The 21,292-nt window shown below is 38.7% G+C and overlaps 1 protein-coding gene across 1 annotated transcript in view; it reads left to right on the top strand.

The window, feature by feature from the left end:
- The window catches only part of LRP1B (LDL receptor related protein 1B), a 2,076,109-nt gene that overhangs the window by 1,984,300 nt on the left and 70,517 nt on the right, over positions 1-21,292 (top strand). Inside the window, exons 84-85 of the mRNA XM_089653623.1 lie at positions 3,669-3,830; positions 11,874-12,048. Of these exons, the coding sequence (XP_089509749.1) occupies positions 3,669-3,830; positions 11,874-12,048 (337 nt within the window). The remainder of the gene's footprint in view (positions 1-3,668; positions 3,831-11,873; positions 12,049-21,292) is intronic.

The following is a 21,292-nucleotide window of genomic DNA, read 5'->3' as shown; positions in this document are numbered from 1 at the left end:
ATTTGGTGATGAGGCTGATATCCTTAGTTTTCCACAATTTTTGCATACTTAGCATGGCGTTACAACCTAATGCGATCTGTTTTTTAATTTCAGAAGCGCAATTTCTTGTTTGGTTTATCATAGATCCTAGAAAACAGAAATCCTGAACACATTCTATTTCCTCTTCATCAATGTATATTTTGGTTGTTCGAGTTTTAGATGTTGTCTTTGTTTTTTTGATGTTAAGACGGAGTCCCATTTTTGCACTCTCCTCCTGTGTTTTTGCTATCAGGTGTTTTAGGTCCTCTTCTGTTTCTGCCAGTAAAGTTGTATCCTCAGCATATCGAAGGTTATTAATATTCCTACCACCTATCTTCACCCCAATTTCAGATTCTTCTAGATCTAGTTTCCTGATGATGACGACCTGTGCATACAGATTGAAAAGAAAAGAAGAGAATACAAACTTGGCGTACACCTTTTCCAATTTTAAACCACTCAGTGTCACCATATTGTGTCCGAACAGTAGCTTCTTGGTCGATATAATGTGACCTTATTAACTGTACAAGGTGCATTGGCACTCCCATTGCTTGCAATGCTTTCCATAGCTTGTCATGTACAACACAGTCGAATGTCTTGGTGTAATCAATGAAACACATGTAGATGCTTTTTTGATATTCATTACGTTTCCGTAATCCAACGTAGATTAGCAATCTGATCACGTGTACCTCGACCTCTTTGGAAACCAGCTTGTGAGTCAAGCAAAATCTTGCTAAAAATTATTCAACAGCAACTAAGACCAGTCATTGAAAGAGAATTACCTATGTGAGGAATCAATGCAAGTGTGAGGTAATTGTTGCAGTCTCGTGAATCGCCTTTCTTTGGTAGAGGAATAAAAACCGATCTTTTCCACTTTTTTGGCCACTTCATAGTCTCCCAGATTTTCTGGCAGACTTCTTTTATCACTATTGATGGGATGGGTCTTAACAATTCAGCTGGAATATAGTCAATTCCAGGAGCTTTGTTGTTTGGTAGCTTCTTCAGTGCCCATACTACTTCCTCATTAACTATAGCTGGCTCTAACTCTACTGGGTCCCCAAGTACTGGTTCCACGTTATCATTGGCAGCCAACAGCTCTTCTGCATATTCCTTCCATCTGCATTTGATGCCTTGCTTATCCACCCTATATAAAGGCCTTTTTGGAATGAATTGGGTCCCCAATTGTTAGCAAGGCCTGCTGTCTAACCTTTTGTGAACCTTTTTCAAAGTTGGTGCGAATCAGAGTCGCACCGATTTGAATGGTTCCAAAGCCGCAAATAAAGTGCAACTTTAATCTGTCAAGTCACATGACAAGATGTACCAGTGTAAACTGGAGCTTAGTGTCACTAGAGAAGTCAGTGTCAGTCAGCTAGTTTCCCTCTCAGCCAGTGACTGTCAGCGCCAGATAGCCCGCCACACTATCACAGTTCCACTATATATTGCTGATCACCTCCACTACCAGTATTGCGTCTAAAGCTGTGTAAAATCCAGTATATATACCATAGTTTGTATACACTATAACTTTCACACAAAACAATTAATATAAACTTACTGGGATTTTGTTTTTTACTAAAGGCATGTAGCAGAATTTATTTTGGCCTAAATTTATGAAGAAATTAAATTTTTTTTATTGGATATGTCTTATAACAAAAAGTTATATCTATAAGTCTATTTGTGTGAAAAAAAATGATCTAAATTTTATTTGGATAAAGTGTTCCATGACCAAGCAATTGCCAGTTAAAGTAGCGCAGTGCAGCATAGCAAAAAAATGCAATGGTCATGAAGGGGGTAAAACCTTCTGGAGGTCAAGTGGTTTATATGGCGTTTCACCCCACCACCACCTACACCACACTCTGCAGCTACAACAGCCTCTGCTCTTCTTGGAAGCCTTCACACAAGATTTTGGAGTTTGCCTGCTGGAATGTGCGCCCATTCAGTCAAAAGAGCAAATACAGTGATCAGATATAATACTGTACTAATGATACTGGCTTGGAAGGGGTTAACATTTAGGGGCAATCAAGGGGTTAACAATGGGACCATGGAGACTGAACATAGCTACCCTCAATAAAGCAGCTTCTAATGCTCCCAGCCTCTTCCAAATTCATTTGATTTTGGTGCTGTGATCTGACTGCCTTTTAAAGTTAAGAATGCATACTTGAATATATTTCCTAATTTAAAAGCACTGTTTAGTATCACTTTAATGTACACAGTTTTGCATTGGGATGTCCAAAAAATTATTTTACATGATTATCTATCTATCTATCTATCTATCTATCTATCTATCTATCTATCTATGTATCTATCCATCTACATGGCAGAATGGTTCTTCTGAATTGTTTAGCCTAGACCATGTGCATTCATGCGTCATGTACTGGCAGATATAGCAGATTTTCTAAACATTTTCTATTTTTTATAAGATCACAAGCAATACAGAACACTCAATGTATTCTGCTCTTGTATTTAGCAGAAGCATCTATGGTTTGAAACTGCCTGCCTTACCTAGTACTGCTAGAACAATTGGTGTCTATTACATTTTACAGTTAGTTAAATGGCTGGTGACCCAGATAACTAAATATGCAGCAGCTAACAAGCTGTCATTACATTCTAGACTTGGAATTTTTTATTTCCTCCGTTAACACAATTGTGAAAAGGTCATGGAATAATATTCTCTGCTTAGAGAAGTTATACTTACTCCATTCTGTGCTGGAATTTCATAAAGAGGGATGTTTTGGTACAACAAGCACACAGTAATTTGTACAAAAAGGCTGAATTAAGTGAATAGAAATCTTAGTTTAGGTTGTTACATGGATATCCCAGTAGAATAATGTAGATTGTGTTTGAAATGCTAAAAAAGCATTCACGGCATACTGCAGTCAGACTGAATTTTAAAAACTGTGGTAAGTGGATTGCTTTTAATGCTTCTCTTCTCTTATCTACAAAGTCTAGAACAGTCTTTCCCAACCAGGGTGCTGCAGCACCCTATGGTGCTGTCTGAGTTTGTCAGAGGTGCCGCGTCATCATGGTTGAGACCGTTGGAGCACTGAACCTTGTATGTCGGCTAAGTAGAAGTCGATAGTAATGTGCAAAGTCGTGGATGGGGGAGACTTCTTTCTGAGTCCCTACCTGATCCACCTACCCCTACAGTACAGCAGCAGAAATTAAAAGTAAACAGCATAGGGGAAGCTGCAAAGCATGCAGGGAATCCACGAGGTTGTGGAAAAGGATGGCCAGCAGACAGGCAGCACTCATAACAGGAAATTCAGTTTTTCAAGTAAGTTTATATCGTATTGTCTAAAACCTTTTAACTTTAAGAACATAACATTTCAAAATGAGACACATAGCAATTGCATGTCATGATGTGGAATCTTCCTTTGAATTTAGCCAATAGTTAACTGGGTTGGAAAAAGAACATGTGCAAGTCCAACAGTTAAACACATCTTTGGAATGTATGCAGGCATTCAGGCTTGGTGAAAGCATTGCAAAGTGAATTAACCTATGGAGACCAATTAGAATTAGTCTTTTATTGATCTTACTGCATTAAACTGAAATTTGATTGGTTGACATTGTGTGCTCTTATTGGTTCAAAAAAAAAAGCCAGATTGTGTTTATTTGTATGTATATTGTTAAAAAATCATACATCATTTTCTTTACAGGAAAACCCACTTGCACCTGCGCTTTAGGATTTACTGGACCTAACTGTGGCAAAAAAGTCTGCGAGAATGTGTGTCAGAATGGAGGCACGTGTAGCGTATCACCTGGCAATCAAGCCCAGTGTACCTGCTTTAATGAATATACAGGGGACAGATGCCAATACCGTAAGTCAAAAGGAACCAAACAAATGTGTACTGTTTATACACTTTTGTTATATACAGTGTAAACAGAATGTTAATGTGATCAATGTGTGTAAATATTCTAATATGCGTATGTTGATGTTTTATAGACCATGTTATTTATAGTAAATACTATAGGTTATATTAATACCTAAAGACAACCATAAATGTTCAAATCATATATATGCTGTGGCTCCTGATTAGTAGATCCACATGCACTTAGGAGATATTAACTTTTTCATGAAGAAGAAATGTTAACTAATGCCAAATATCCTGACCACCCCTCCAGATCCTGCTGCACATAGTGGCTATAGTGAGTATTCATCATAATGCTCGCAATGGCAAGTGATCACAGGTCAGGACAGCCACGTAACTGCACTAACCAATAAGAGGTGCATCCGATGCTTCTTATTCTGGCAAGTCCCAGAAGAAAGCAGCAGACACAAATAGCATTATCAGGACTTTTTTTGTACATATTATGACATCATTTTATAATGAAAACATCATTTTATTCATGTAGGAACATACAACTAATACCATGAAACCAAGCAAAGTATGGTTGATTATCAGGCTTTCATAATTCAGAGCACTGGCAGTCCACCACACAGGTCAGGTGACTAGGGACATTTAGTGAAAATCTAGACACCTGACCATCATACTTAAATAGGTTGTTGGACATCCCATTCCACAGTTTGGCCAAATGAGCATTTGTGAGATCAGATACTGATATTCAAGACTTGGCTCCCAATACGTTTATAATTCATAGCAAAGGTGTTCAGTAGGATTGACTTGGTCAACACTTGTGTTGCTTCAAACCTAACTCATCTCACCATGTCTATAGGGACCATGCTTTGTGCTTGGGACACACTCTTGCTGCCTTCCTCAAACTGTTTGCACAAGGTTGAAAGTGAACAATGGTCCAAAATAGTTATGTATGCTGTATTATTAAAAGTACCCTTCACTTGACACACTTGAGGTAGCTACATTTACTTACTGTTCCTAGTCTCTTTGTTTGAGACATAACTATCCTTGTTCATGACCTTTTGTCTTCTGCTTCCTTTAACTTCTTAGCATTAGCATTCACTTTTGGCTTCTCCCAGGCCATTACCTCTACTACATATGAATTGGTCCTCAGCCCAGCTCATATGTATTGTCTTATACTTTTTTGTTGGTGTCAACATTAGCCTGTCCTATCAAGATATAAAAATGAAAAAATGTGCCACATCCCTAAATATAACACATCAAAAGGGCAAAAACAATAGAGTGAGACTTTTGAGGCAGATCATTATACAGTAAAGTTGAATTTTATTTTATCCATATATAAAAAACAAATCACACTACAACATCAATTTCTCTAAAATTGTTGCAACAGTTTAGCATGATAGAACATATATTTCTTTTTTGGAGAATAGGGGCTCAGAATAGTTACTGCTCTTATTTCAAGGACAGGCTATGGATGCTCTCCCAGGTATTGAGTTGTAATCAGTCTCCTTTTGATGTTATTTGTGTGAAAATATCATTATTAAATATTACTATTACTATGTAGACCACGAGGCACCTAGAATTTAAACACATTTGCAATATGTTGGTGTTGCATTGAGGGGAAAGAGGTTTTTGGGGTTTTTTTTGTACCATGGTACCTCGCCTTATGGGTTTCCATTGGGTGCCTCATCCCTGTTCTGCCTCTTTTTTATCCCTTCCCTGCCCTTCTCTTCCCTCTCCCTCCTGTCTCCCCCCCTCTGTGTTTTAGGCCAATTCTCCAGATATGTTTAGTGGGATTTTGAATAGTAGTTATTTAATTTATACCAATTGTAATAATCTTTGTTATTGTTCTAGAATTTTGATGTATAGATTGGCTAATGAAGAAGTGTCTTGGACTTTCTCCAAGAAACGTGTTGGACCAGCTTTATATATATTACTCCTTGATTTTAATATATCCTATGAGTGAAATACACTGCTCAAAAAAATAAAGGAATACTTTGAAAACACATCAGATCTCAACGGGGAAAAATCTCCTGTTGGATATCTATACTGATATGGACTGGGTAATGTGTTACTAATGTAAGGATGCCCCATCGTTTGATGGAAATGAAAATTATCACCCTACAGAGGACTGAATTTAAAGACATCCCGAAAATCAAAGTGAAAAAATGGTGCAGCAGGCTAGTGCATTTTGCTGAAATTTAATTGCAGCAACTCAAAATGGTACTCAGTAGTTTGTATGTCCTCCATATGCTTGTATGCATGCCTGACAATGTCGGGACATGCTCCTAATGAGACGATGGATGATGTCCTGGGGTATTTCCTCCCAGAGCTGGACCAGGGCATCACTGAGCTCCTGGACTGTCTGAGGTGAAACCTGGCGGTGTCGGATGGACCGAAACATGATATCCCAAGGGTGTTCTATTGGATTTAGGTCAGGCGAGCATGGGGCCATTCAGTGGTATCAATTCCTTAATCATTCAGGAACTGCCTGTATACTCTCACCACATGAGGCTGGGCATTGTCATGCACCAGGAAGAACCCAGGACCCACTGCACTAGCGTAGGGTCTGACAATGGCTCCCAGAATTTCATCCTGATACCTAATGGCAGTCAGGGTGCCATTGTCTAGCCTGTAGAGGTCTGTGCATTTCACCATGGATATGCCTCCCAGACCATCACTGACCCACCACCACATCAGTCATGCTGAATGATGTTACAGGCAGCATAACATTCTCCACGGCTTCTCCAGACCCTTTCACATCTGTTACATGTGCTCAGGGTGAACCTGCTCTCATCTGTGAAAAGCGCAAGGCACCAGTGGTGGACCTGCCAATTCTGGTGTTCAATGGCAAATGCCAATTTAGCTCCATGGTGCCGGGCAGTTAGCACAGGGCCCACTAGAGGACGTTTGGCCCTCAGGCCACCCTCATGAAGTCTGTTTCTGATTGTTTGGTCATAGACATTCACACCAGTGGCCTGCTGGAGGTAATTTTGTAGGGCTCTGGCAGTGTTCGTCCTGTTCCACCATGCACAAAGGAGAAGATACCGATCCTGCTGATGGGTTAAGGACCTTCTACGGCCCTGTCCAGCTCTCCTAGAGTAACTGTCTGTCTCCTGAAATCTCTTGCATGCTCTTGAGATTGTGCTGGGAGACACAGCAAACCTTCAGGCAATGGCACATATTGATGTGCCATCCTGGAGGAGTTGGAACCTCTGCAGGGTCCAGATATCACCTCATGCTACCAATAGTGACACTGACTCTAGCCAAATGCAAAATGAGTGAAAAACAGTCAGAATAGATGAGTAGGGGAAAAAAATGTCAGTGGCCTCCACCTGTAAAACTATTCCTGTTTTGGGACTCATCTCATTGTTGCCCATCTAGTGCACCTGTTATTAATTTCATTAACACCAAAGCAGCTGAAACTGATTAACAACTCCTTCTGCTACTTAACTGACCAGATCAATATCCCAGGAGTTTATTTTTTTGACCAGTGTATATGTTCTATCATGCTAAAATGTTGCAACATTTTTTTAGAGAAATTGAAGTTGTAGTGTGATTTGTTTTTTATATATGCATAAAATAAAATTGAACTTTGCTGTATAATACCACTCTTGTTTTTGCCCTTTTGATAATTAGCCTGTAACTCTTAGTAACTGTTAGTCCAGTAACTCTGACAAAAAACAATACACATTTTGGACTTTACAGAAAATAGCTTGGGACGAAGATAATATTGTTTGTGATTTCAGTTCAATTTGCAAGAATTTACATGCACTCTTGAAAAATGCATTTCAAAAGGTATTTTCTGTACTTGCTGAAAATGTTCCAAGCTTGAAAAATGTAAACTAATGCAGCCACCATGTCTAAGGATTGGTGGGCTAAAATATATTAAATGTTTGTTCTTAGATTTAGATATACTTTAAAGTGCAATTGCTCTGCATTACAACCATTGGTTTCCACTGAATAGACTTCAGTTCCATTGTAGTGATGGAGATTAAAGGTCTTTGCAATTGCTTTATAGTGGTCTAAGGACCTATTCATGTTATTAAAGAGAGGGGCCCCAAACTAAATTGGGGATTGCAGCTATATTCCCTTAAAATAAGCATTTTATCCTAACTAAACTTATTTGGTTTTGCCCAGTCTTCTTTGAACTGATATTTAATTACTCTTTGTCAGCTTTTCCTATTACAAACTTCACAGTACTAATCATTCCACACTGAACTAATTCATGACTATTTTCGTTGTCTTTTCTGAAATAAAAAATCTTCAGAAACGATCGATGTTTCCATGGTAAACCCTCATAAAGTGTTCTGTACAAACTAGCCTCCAACAACAGCCTGTATTAGAATTCTCATGGAAGTGTTTTAATTACTGTTGTAGTGTCTGGTGGGATTCAGGACTCGTGAGCACTCAGAATAAGAATCCAACAAATGGAGCATTGTTGATAGAACCAAGGCTTTGAAATGAAATATTTGCTCAAAGAAACAAAGAGATGTTAAATAATGAGTCATCTCGCAGCACTGTGAATTATTTCAGGACCATGGACAGCATTGACATAGAGAATAACAGACAAATGCTTTTACCATTGTCCATGGTGCTGAAATAGTTTACATGCTGACCCAGTAACCGCATATTATCAGCTAAAAGTTGTAGAAGGAATTGGTCATGATAGAAATATGGGAGCTGTCTTTTTTGATTGGTTTTAAAGATGCAAGCTCTGGGGCCATCATCCCCAATTATGGCTCTTTATCTAGTGAATCACTGATCTGGAATCAATACGCACATCCAGTTACCAGCTCAGTGTTGCCTACTGGTTCCAAGTCAGGGATTAACCAGGTGGTGAAGCAAAAAGAAGAATGACTGTTGCAAAGGTTTCACATGTAAAATAAGTCAGTCATGTATGCACTATTTTTTTAATTACAGCTTCACTTTAAGTGTAGCAATGGTGAAAGTGAAGATAAATAATATAGAGCTAGTTTTAAAAACATCTCCTGGATGCTGAAATTTGAGGCTCAGATGGGCTTAAAGTCAACATGTGCTTTCCCATGCAGGTAAAACCCAACATGTTCACTTAATTGTGCCTCTTTCAATCCCCTGTGGCTCTTCCCAGCCATTGGCACTGGGTCAGAGCTTACACAGGGCTGCAGCTTCATCCTGCCTTCATTGGAGAGCATTGGGCCAATCAATAAGCACCAAAGCTGTCACATTGAGTGAGTCACATGCTCCACTATACCTGAAGGTATTTGGTGTTGTCTTTACTCTTTGTGGCTGAACACAGCAGCGGGGAAGAAAAGAAAAGTTGATACTATGGTTCTGCAGGATGTATTAAGGCAAATCTGTTGCTTTACTCCATTAGGCCAGATTCACTTTAAAGAGCACATGCTGGCAAAATAGGTCAATAAGATGTTAATGTTACCAAAGAAGCACTGTAACTGAGTTAAAGTCAAACCACTCAGTCTAAGTCTGAGTCAATCCATTCCATTTTATTTAATTTCTATTCCGTCCACTGAAGCCAGATTCTAGAAAGCTTTTCACTCTGTTTCTGGGTGGGTCTGCTTTCTAGGTCCAATGGTTTTGTTCTGTCATCTCTCTCTCATGCTCCCGTGTGCAACATAGTAGTTAAGCAAAAACAGAGCTTTCACATTTAAAACAAGCCAGTCTCATATCCACTAAGTCAGTCAGTGAACTGGAACCAGTAGGCAATTCTGAACTCTAGACCCACACACTTATTCCAGGTCAATGACTAACTAAGTAGAGAAGCAGTGTTGGTGATGATGACCTTGGAGCTTTCACCTTTTAAAAGCAATCAAAAATGGCAGCTTTCATATTTCTACCATGGCAGACCCCTTCTATGATATCAAGTTCTTTCTCTCGCCATATTTCCCTCAACAGAAGCCCTTTACACATTTTTAAGTATAACTTAAGGCAATAGTTTTGTTTTCAATTTTGGAAAGAGTGGAGAGGTATTAGAATTCCTGTCTGTTTTTTTTGCTCTCTGTGCCCTGTTACAGAGATTCATTGTCTCTTTTTGTCCTGTTTACCATTATAAAGTTAAAATGAAAGAAAATCCCAAATTTTGGGTTGTCATCAGAAAAGGAATAGAGGGAAAATCTTCCAATTGGAACACTAGTTCCAGTGACTCTGATGCCAGCTAGGGATTTCTCACACTTTGGAGCGATTTCCTCTAATTTTCTGTTTTGGCTATGGGCGGTGACATCCCCCCTAGGCTTACTATGGGCCATCCATTAGAAGGTGTCCCCTCCTTTCTCTGGAAGTCTCTCCAATAGGACACAAAAGGCAAAAAGAAATTGACCAAGCTAACACTCACTTCCTCCTGGAGGGTTTGCCTTAGGTGGAGATTCCACCTTCTCATTTCACCATGATTTTTGGTCACTCACTAATGTCTCAGTACTCCAGAAGCTATTATAAAAATCCAGTTTGTTACTGGCCCCCAGCCCATTGATTCAGGTTTTGGGTACCCCACAATTCCCTGACAATGAGACTGACTTTCAGTTCCAAACTCTTATTATATGTGGTCTCTTTTGGACTTCTCTGACCAAAACACACTGATGTCTGAGGTAGCACTCCAGGCCATCTACAATTCTGAGCTAGACTTCATTAGATGTAAACAGCTGGGCTCCCAGATGCGAGTGGTATTTTGTTCTCATCAAGCTCTTTGCCCACCCACCTGTACTCAGACATGCAACCATTCATTTTTGAGGAAATGGGAGGGTGACTTACAGAGATCTTTTTCCCAATTCCAAAAAGATAGGATACTCCTGCCTACCCATAAGGCATGTATTGCTAACACATACCAAGAGAATGGCTATAAAGTAATGTCGCGATGGTACAAGACTCCCCAATTCATAAAATTAATCCCCGAATATCCTCTCTTTGCTGGAGATGCAATCAAGAGGAAGGTACTTTACTCCATATATTCTGGTCTTGCCCAGCCCTACAGGAGTTTTGGACTGCAGTGCTTGCAACAATACATAAGGTGACAGATGTGTCTCTTGCGGGAGATCCGGCGGCATATTTACTCAATGTTACTCCGATGTAAATCAATCACTATAAAAACTATCTCCTAAAACATCTGCTTAATATAGCTAAGGCATGTATACCAGCCATATGGAAGACTTCTTCTCCACCTACTATTGCACACTGGCTGGAGTGTGGTGTGTAGCTGACATAAAGTTGATGGAGCAGTTGAAAGCCGATGTCAGGAAGCAAAAGGAAAAACATTTTAAAAACTGGACCCCATGGCTCCTTTATATGGGCCCCGGGCCCTCGTGAATGTGGTGGTGGATCACATCCTGGAAGGGAAGCTAAGGAAGTTATCCCCCCCCCCTTATTTTTTCTTTTTCTACTTCTCTCTTTTCTTCTTCTCTCACTCTCAATTTCACTTGAAGACATTTCTGTTTTCTTTTGCACATATTTGGAATTCTGATAAGTGTGAATGTCTCACAACCCTCGAGCTTTCTCTATGCTTGCAATAGAAGATGTTCATCTTGCATGTCATTCAGTAATGTTTTTTAATGTAACCATTTGCTCAGTTATACTGGAGTTTGAAAATAAAGAATTTGTTTAAAAAAAAAAAAGAAATTGACAGTGTTTTAACCTTTCTTTCCTCTATTCAAAATGGAAAAAAAAGTTTTGTCTTTTTTACTTCTATTTTAAGGCTTCAGTTTGACTGGAGTGGACCTTTTAGGGGTTTATTTACTAAAGCTGGAGAGTGAAAAATCAGACTCACTTCTGCATAGAAACCAATCAGCTTCCAGGTTTCATTGCCAAAGCTTCATTGAACAAGCTGAGGTTAGAAGCTGATTGGTTTCTATGCAGAAGGGAGTCTGATTTTGGACTCTGCAGCTTTAGTAAATAAACCCCTTAATGTCTAAACATACGTTTAGTAATAACTAAATTGTAAAAGGCTAATTTATTCACTTTTTGCTTACCAAATACAAGTTTCCTAAACAAAATATGATGCTCCAATGCTTGCGCACTGTGATTTCTCATCACTAAGATCATTTGAACATTGTTTTATCCTAGATGTGTGCCACCATTACTGCGTAAATTCAGAATCCTGCACAATCTCTGATGATGGCCGTGTAGAATGTGTCTGCCCGCTGAGATACGAAGGCTCCAAATGTGAAATAGACAAATGTCTGAGGTGTCGAGGTGGACTCTGCATCATAGACAAAAACAGCAATGACGTCATTTGCAAGTAAGAGCTAAAGCAAATTATCTTGTAAAATGGATTGCTTTTTTAAATACAGACTAAACTCAACAAATGATTTAATTTTACAGCATCGTTTTTCAGGAAAATAAAATTACTATTACTTTTTAACTGGAACATTTTAGCCTACCCTGATGGGCAATAGAAACAAATGCATTTAGTGAATCAGGAAGGAGAGGGGATATACTGTATGTTGTTTCAGGCTCACAGAGAACATTAATATAGACCTAGTGTCAAACATTTAAAGTAGAAGTCTGAACTAGAACTAACAAATCTTAAAACTGCTCCAAGCCACCTTCTACCACCTATACTAACTACTCTGTAGAAGGAAGATGCTTATACTTATTATATACTTATTCTCAGGCCACTATGGTCCAGTCACATGTTTTGCTCTCAGTTGCCAGCTTAAGGTGAGAGGAGAGATAGCCAACAATGGTTGTCCCATAGAAAGCCTATGTGTGACATCACTGCCCAGGCATTTTAACCATTGGCCCTTTCTCCTCTCCCCTGAAGCCAGCTGTTGGGGAGATTACATGACTGGGCCAAAGCCCCTGAGGTCACATGATCTCCCCAGTGGCCGGATTCAGGGGAGAGGAGAGAGCGCCGACAATGGATGAAATGCCTGGGTGGTGATATCACCCATAAGCTTACTATGGGGCAACCATTGTAAGCTGTCTTTCCTCTCCCCTGAAGCTGGATGCTAGGAACAGATCACATGACTGGACTGTAGTGGCCTGAGAATAAGTAAATAATAAGTAAGTATAAACATCTTTCTTCTACAGGGTAGTTAATATAGAATTTGGAAAGCGGGTTGAGCGGTTGTAAGTTTAGTTCTAGCCAGGACTAGGTTAAAGCTGAAGTTCAGTTGTGGTTTTTTTTTTCTATTGCCAACAGGGACAGTACCCACGATCATGATCAGTGTCCTGTGTGCTAGTGGCTGCTCTGTACAGTGAAATCCTAATTCCTCCACCCCAACTCCTCACCGTCATTATTAGTTCTGGTGACCATTATTGCCACGATAGAATGTTGTCACCAGACTAGGAGGTATATGGTGCATTTTCCAATGGGGACACCTGTTCGAGTGCTTCCCTCACTTTAGAAAGATTTCCTCCCACCTTCTTTTGCGTCTCTGGGACAGAAATTGAAGTAAACTGTCCCCAACAGAAAAGATCATATAGTGCAGCGCTGTTATGACACAGTAATAATCAAATCCATTTGGATAGAGGCAAAAAATAGATGTTTTCAAACATAAATGACACACGTGCTCTTAAATAAACATGCAGATAAAATAGTGTTCTATAATCATATACCTTTTCGGTGTATCAGCTGCTCAGTTATATTGTCTGTGTATACGCTTTTGTGTACACACATTTATACATTTTTTGGCATTTAGTTGCGCTCACTTTAACATCCCATATTACTATAATCATATAGTAATATCTGACTAATACTACCATAATCACTAAACGTGTGTGAAAACATATGCTAGTCCCCGCACATCGCACTCCACAGACGTGATTAGTGAATGTACAATAGTGACCAAGAACTGAGGCGAAAAATAGAACAGTTCATAAATAATTATTTGTGCTCCACTAGTAGGTTCATGCACGTGATAATAACGCATGTGATATCCAGTGATGGTGTCAACACAATCCTCCTTTGGCTAGATTGCCCCCTCACCTTAACCCTTTGAGGACCAAGGGACGTATTTGTCCCATGTTTTTAATTGCGTGTATCATCTGATTAAGAACTTAAAACTTTTTTTTTTTTTTTTGGTTTGAGTCAAAATATTAGTTCTTATCAACAAACAACAATTGGATCTAGCTTTTTGCCAATTATTTCATGAAATGGCTTAGTTACAGCAACTGAAGTGTACGAACTTTAAAAACAAAAAAATTGATTCTTTTGGCGTTCCAAAATCTTACGGTCCTTAAAGGGTTAACTCAATAACCCAATGGGCCGTCACGCATCTAAGAACACTCAGGGATCTTACTCCAAGGGTAGATATACTCAGCGGACCTTCTGTGGACCCCTCAGCAGTGGATAGGTATTCAGGACACTCTGGGTATTTGCCAACCACTAGGTATACCACTCATCATTAACAATGATGAGCGAAAAAAGAATCGACCGCTCCCCGCCGCCTCCCTCACCAAAGTCCCCAACAGGACAAAGAAAAACTGCCACTCATCTATCCAAAACCAGAAAAATATATTTAGGATGTTCATGTGGTTGGCCAGAGCTGGACTCTGCCATTAACTCTGAACTCTGGTTATTAACACTAACTTTTGGGCATTTATGCCATAGAGAAACCAGAGAAAAATGTAAGACAGCTTGGGTAGAATGTGCAAATCATCCTACAGTCCGACAAATTACAACTTGCTGATATAATGATGGGAGCTATGGTTATGAAGTTCTGAAATGTATGTATATGTATTCAGTGTATAGGGTTGGTTGAATGTGCTGAGTGTAGAGGAATGCATGGCTGGCTCCTCTGAGTGTAAAGGCATACAATTCTGCGTGCGATGTGAAGGAATCCAGAGTTTTATAAGTGGAAAATCTTCTGAATGGGCTATAATTTACACACAGCACCACTGATTACACACAGAAAGTTATATGAGAACATGAGATAAATTAACCTCATGCAAAAAATCTACTCTAGGCTTAATTAAATGAAAACATTTGTTAACAAAATAAAGTAACTCGATATCTTAAAGAAAAGAATAAATGCCAACAATTTTCCCTTCCTTCATATTTTTGGTGAAACTTGTTCTAGTTAAAAATTTGGATCAAAATAGCAATTTAAACACTGCAACACAAATATGCTTCCAGTGTTGAAAGTTGATACTTTGAACCTTTTATGTCTTTTTTTAAAGAAAACTTTTAATATGAACAAAACAACATTAAGGAAAAAATTGTAACTTTTTTTGTTTTTTCTTATTTGTTTAAACACATCCTATTTGACCAGGACTGCATGCTGTGAGAAAAGAAATGCCAAAAAATTGGCCTTTTAATTGGGTCTTTTGCTTTTTTGGTGTATTTTGTTGTTTTTCTGTTTTTGCAGACCATTGGAAAAAATCAGTTCAGATAGCAGCTTTTCATTTTTGATGTGTATTGGTATGTCAAAAACCACCAAATTACAGAAAAATACACACAAAAAAAGTTAAAACTATTAAAAAACTACAATGTCATGTCATGTTTTTTTTTTAATAAAACACAAAAGAAATTTAACAAAAGACAACTGTCAACCAGAAGCCAGTCAAAACTCTTTAACTACTTTGCATCCGAGGCAATTTTGTTGTTGTTAAAATCAAACTTTTTTGAAAAATTTCTTAGAACCCCCAAATAATTATATATTTTTCTAAAAGCAGAGACATATTTTTAGGAAAAAGTCCTCTTAAATGAGTTTCAGTGCACACAAATGCATTATATTACCCTGGTTCTTTTGTACAATATAAAAGATGGAGTTTTGTCGCGTTAAGAAATACCAAAAATGTCAAACTTCAAAATTGCACATACCCATACAATTGGCTAAAAGCTATGGTACCCAAAATGATTGCTAGGCAAAGCTTTAAAAGCCCTTATAGGTTTTCACTTTATAGTTAGCTGTGAAATGTTTGTGACGATACATCACATGTGTGGTGCGTTTGCTGTTTTATATACATGTGCATGTCCTATACTCCTGTTTGCATGTATGTTAAGGGTGACAAGGAAGCGTTAAAAATAATTTTTATTTGCTTTATTTTTATTACATTTTTTTATTTTTTTCATTTAATTTTATTGATAGTCCAAATGGCTAGCCAGGCTCTATGTGATAGCATGGGCAGATGACAGGTTATTTGTTTTGGAGACATCAGGGGTCTATTAGGGTTTATTAGGGTCTATTAGACCAGAGGAAAGGGAGAACAGCAGTCAGGTTTGGCAGCTTTTCTCACTACCTTAAAAGTGATTAGGTGGCTGTAGAGTCACCCAGGTCACTTTTACTGAAGAGTCGATTGCTGGCTGAAAAAAATTATACCAAGCTTAAGGCTGCAGCTGCAGCCATGAACTTGTTTTAACCACTTTTTTTAAATGGCCTAATTGTGGCAAGAGGTTAAAATGTGTAAAACAACTTTAAAGTGGTTGGAAACCCTTACATATACCCGGTGAAGTCACTAGCCTCATGTGACATGCAGAGATGAAACAAATCCTTCTACATACCTGTACCTATTTATCTCCAGTCTTTTCTTCTCTACAGGCATTCAAAGTCCAGAATTTCTAAAGTATATCTGAGCTTCTAGAAAACAGGGGGCGTTGAACATAAATTACTCTGCAGAGCTGAGTGAGGAGAGCTCTGATAGCTGTCTTGAGGGAAGGGACACCCCCCCCCCCCCTTTACTCAGCACACAGGAACAGAGCTGAGGCTGTCAATCACAGACTGTATGCCAGAGGTCCTTTCCTGTCACCATTTTTCTCTTGGTGTCAGGAAAACTTGTCAAAATTGATTCATGCTGATAGCAGAGGAATGAAGTAGCAGACAAAAGTGACACTTACTGCTCTGGATTGAGACAAGTACACATTTTAGAGGGATATGCTTCGTCTTATTTGCTTGTCTGAGGTTTACAACCACTTTAAGCACATCAGCTCCCGCTGATCTATATCATTTATCTTGATGTTGTTTTAACTTCATACTAAATTAATTAACCACAAAAAACCATGATGTTCGTAAAGTCAGATTCTGCATGCTTGTTTCAGGTCAGTGTCTCACTAGATAGTAAATCCAGACCATGCACCTTTGAGAAGAAGAGGTGGAATGGCAAATTTCATGTTTTTGTCCTCACAGGGTCACATTAGGATATTCTGCCTGTTGACAGAATTGCTTATGCATCTCTCTGAAACCAAAAACTTCCTGGAAATTAGTTCCCTTCAAATGGGATTTCAGATACAACTCTATGCATTTGGAAGATAATACCATATTCCCAATGCACCCATGCATTTCACTAGTTAGTTTTTTCACTGTTATTCATAAAAATGCTAATTAATATTTTTAATATTCATAGCTCACGTGAAAGTCGCGTATTCCCAATTTGTAATGCGCAAAAAAATGAAAAATGTATTAAGCCGATTATATAATTTTTATGAATATTCATCAGCGAATAAAGGAATAGTAAGAACATGGGATTGTTTAGTTTCTAGAGAGCTAAATCTGCATATAAGATATTAGAAAATACACTAGATTTCCATAGTCTAGCCACAAATATGTGTGGATTTCTTTATTACTACACCAAATCACGTTTTAAAATGAATATAAAGCACAGTCTAAAGCTAAATATTCAATTGCACAAACCATTTAATGAGATTTCTGATAAATGTCTAATTCCTTATAATTCCTCGATTAGTCTGCCACTGCAAATCTTCAAGTAAAAAAAAAAAGTTAACCCAAAGTAGATATTTCTTTATTAGCAGCCTACAGTAAAAAGAATCACTTGGAGATAAATTGGATATTTTATATTTAAAAAAAGCTTTGCTGTGATTGGTTAAAAAAAAGATTAAACAGAGGTATCAATTTAACAGAATTAAAAATAAAATAAGTAAATTAGATATTCAAAAACCAATAAGGCACCATCATATATCTGGGATTAAAAATGCATGTTTTTTAAATGTTTGTCTGCTGAAGGACAAGAGCAGTCAGTCTGAACTCTTCCCTTACTTTTTAACACCACTAATGTTTGCTCTAAGCAGGCCTTGGTCATGTGACTGGTATGAGAGTGAGCCTGGAGCAGCACTTACTCCAGGAAAGACTGTAGTGTGTTGTGGGTGTGAATATTATATATATATATATATATATATATATATATATATATATATATATATACACTCACTTTAGCCACTTTATTAGGTACACCTGTTCAATTGCTTGACAACACAAACTGCTAATCAGCCAATCACATGGCAGCAACTCAATGCATGTAGGCATCTAGATGTGGTGAAGACAACTTGTTCAAACTGAGCATCAGAATGGGGAAGAAAGGGGATTTAAGTGACTTTGAATATGGCATGGTTGTTGGTACCAGACGAGCTGGTCTGGGTAATTCATCTACTGGGATTTTCACACACAGCCATCTCTAGGGTTTACAGAGAGTGGTCCAAAAAAAGAGAAAATATCCAGTGAGCAGCAGTTGTGTGGATGAAAATGCCTTGTTGATGTCAGAGGACAGAAGAGAATGGGCATTCGATTTCAGCTGCAACATTCAGATGGTAGGGTCAGAATTTGGCGTGAACAACATGAAAGCATGGGTCCATCCTGCTTTGTATCAACAGTTCAGGTTGGTGGTGGTGGTGTAATGTTCTGGGGGATATTTTCTTGGCACTAGCAAGGTGTACTAATAGTGGCCGGGGAGTGTGTATATATATACATATATATTATTATTATACAGTATTTATATAGCGCCAAAAGGTTTGCTCAGCGCTGTACATTAAAGTGGGGGGACAGTAAATGAGACAATACAGTAACAATACAACACACGAGGGGTTCGAGGGCCCTGCTCTTTCGAGCTTACAATCTAGGAGACCAGATATATATATATATATATATATATATATACAGTCAGGTCCATAAATATTGGGACATCGACACAATTCTAACATTTGTGGCTCTATACACCACCACAATGGATTTGAAATGAAACGAACAAGATGTGCTTTAACTGCAGACTGTCAGCTTTAATTTGAGGGTATTTACATCCAAATCAGGTGAACGGTGTAGGAATTACAACAGTTTGCATATGTGCCTCCCACTTATTAAGGGACCAAAAGTAATGGGACAATTGGCTTCTCAGCCGTTCCATGGCCAGGTGTGTGTTATTTCCTCATTATCCCAATTACAATGAGCAGATAAAAGGTCCAGAGTTCATTTCAAGTGTGCTATTTGCATTTGGAATCTGTTGCTGTCAACTCTCAAGATGAGATCCAAAGAGCTGTCACTATCAGTGAAGCAAGCCATCATTAGGCTGAAAAAACAAAACAAACCCATCAGAGAGATAGCAAAAACATTAGGCGTGGCCAAAACAACTGTTTGGAACATTCTTAAAAAGAAGGAACGCACCGGTGAGCTCAGCAACACCAAAAGACCCGGAAGACCACGGAAAACAACTGTGGTGGATGACCGAAGAATTCTTTCCCTGGTGAAGAAAACACCCTTCACAACAGTTGGCCAGATCAAGAACACTCTCCAGGAGGTAGGTGTATGTGTGTCAAAGTCAACAATCAAGAGAAGACTTCACCAGAGTGAATACAGAGGGTACACCACAAGATGTAAACCATTGGTGAGCCTCAAAAACAGGAAGGCCAGATTAGAGTTTGCCAAACGACATCTAAAAAAGCCTTCAAAGTTCTGGAACAACATCCTATGGACAGATGAGACCAAGATCAACTTGTACCAGAGTGATGGGAAGAGAAGAGTATGGAGAAGGAAAGGAATTGCTCATGATCCTAAGCATACCACCTCATCAGTGAAGCATGGTGGTGGTAGTGTCATGGCGTGGGCATGTATGGCTGCCAATGGAACTGGTTCTCTTGTATTTATTGATGATGTGACTGCTGACAAAAGCAGCAGGATGAATTCTGAAGTGTTTCGGGCAATATTATCTGCTCATATTCAGCCAAATGCTTCAGAACTCATTGGACGCCGCTTCACAGTGCAGATGGACAATGACCCAAAGCAGACTGCAAAAGCAACCAAAGAGTTTTTTAAGGGAAAGAAGTGGAATGTTATGCAATGGCCAAGTCAATCACCTGACCTGAATCCAATTGAGCATGCATTTCACTTGCTGAAGACAAAACTGAAGGGAAAATGCCCCAAGAACAAGCAGGAACTGAAGACAGTTGCAGTAGAGGCCTGGCAGAGCATCACCAGGGATGAAACCCAGCGTCTGGTGATGTCTATGCGTTCCAGACTTCAGGCTGTCATTGACTGCAAAGGATTTGCAACCAAGTATTAAAAAGTGAAAGTTCGATTTATGATTATTATTCTGTCCCATTACTTTTGGTTCCTTAATAAGTGGGAGTCACATATGCAAACTGTTGTAATTCCTACACCGTTCACCTAAATACCCTCAAATTAAAGCTGACAGTCTGCAGTTAAAGCACTTCTTGTTCGTTTCATTTCAAATCCATTGTGGTGGTGTATAGAGCCAAAAATGTTAGAATTGTGTTGATGTCCCAATATTTATGGACCTGACTGTATATACACACACAGTATATATCCACATACATACTGTTCATTCTTGGACAAGACCATTTTTTTATCTCAAGAAAAACTTTATTGAGCAGTGTAAATAAACAATACAAAATCCAGAGCACTAACATCCCAGAAGCATAAAGACTCATATGCATCATACTTGGATTATGACATCTTTACAAAGTGTACAAAGGAGAACCACTTGAAATGTACAAATTCAGATATATAGACAATACACAACCATATCCTGTCCGTCATAAGCAAAGTCTGAGTTAATACTTCCACACTGCAGTAGGCAATCCATAATTAGATCAACTGGGGCTAGGCCCGGAGTACCGAGCATGGTGACCACAGTTTATCAAATTTACCATAACACCTGCTGATATATATATATATATATTTCAAGTCGTAGGGTGTAACCCATCTGGGATACCCATTCTTTCAATGTTAGGGGATTGGTCGACTTCCAGTACCTTAAGATTAACCTACAGGCCTGGAAGAGCACCCTAGCTATGTCTTGTTTAGGTATATCCTCAGCAGGAATATCACAAAGAAAGCCTAATAAGCATTGTTTGGGATCCTCACATACATGGACCTGGAAGACCTGGTTATTAATGGCTATGACCCTCTTCCAGGGCAAGACTATTTTACACCTCTAAAGGACTCTTAGCTATGTTAATGTTATGCAAGAGGTAAATTCCTCATCTTGGCAGTTGTGGACTGACCTTTTCATGGTTGATTAGCCAATTAAACATTTCCAAGGGGTTGTAAAATGCAGGTTAGATGTGAAAAGGGTCTTAAAGATCCAAAGGGCATTTTTGTCCTTGTTTTTGGCAAGTCAACATTTCAAAGGGTAAATTGTTTACACATTTAAGGATGATAAAGAATGTGATTGACCATACAAGAAGTATTTAGAGATGGTAATTAGACTTGAGAGGGAGTTAATGGGAATGGCTTTCAGAGGGTAACTTGTTTATCTGGTAAACACTATAATGGTGTTAATTGCTAATTCCAGTA

Source organism: Staurois parvus, unplaced genomic scaffold (genome assembly GCF_062004578.1).
Source record: "Staurois parvus isolate SC_StPar_1 unplaced genomic scaffold, SC_StPar_1.0 ptg000716l, whole genome shotgun sequence".
In the NCBI taxonomy this organism is placed as follows: Eukaryota; Metazoa; Chordata; class Amphibia; order Anura; family Ranidae; genus Staurois; species Staurois parvus.
Note: the sequence above shows the minus strand (reverse complement) of the source record. Positions and strands in the feature narration are given on the sequence as shown.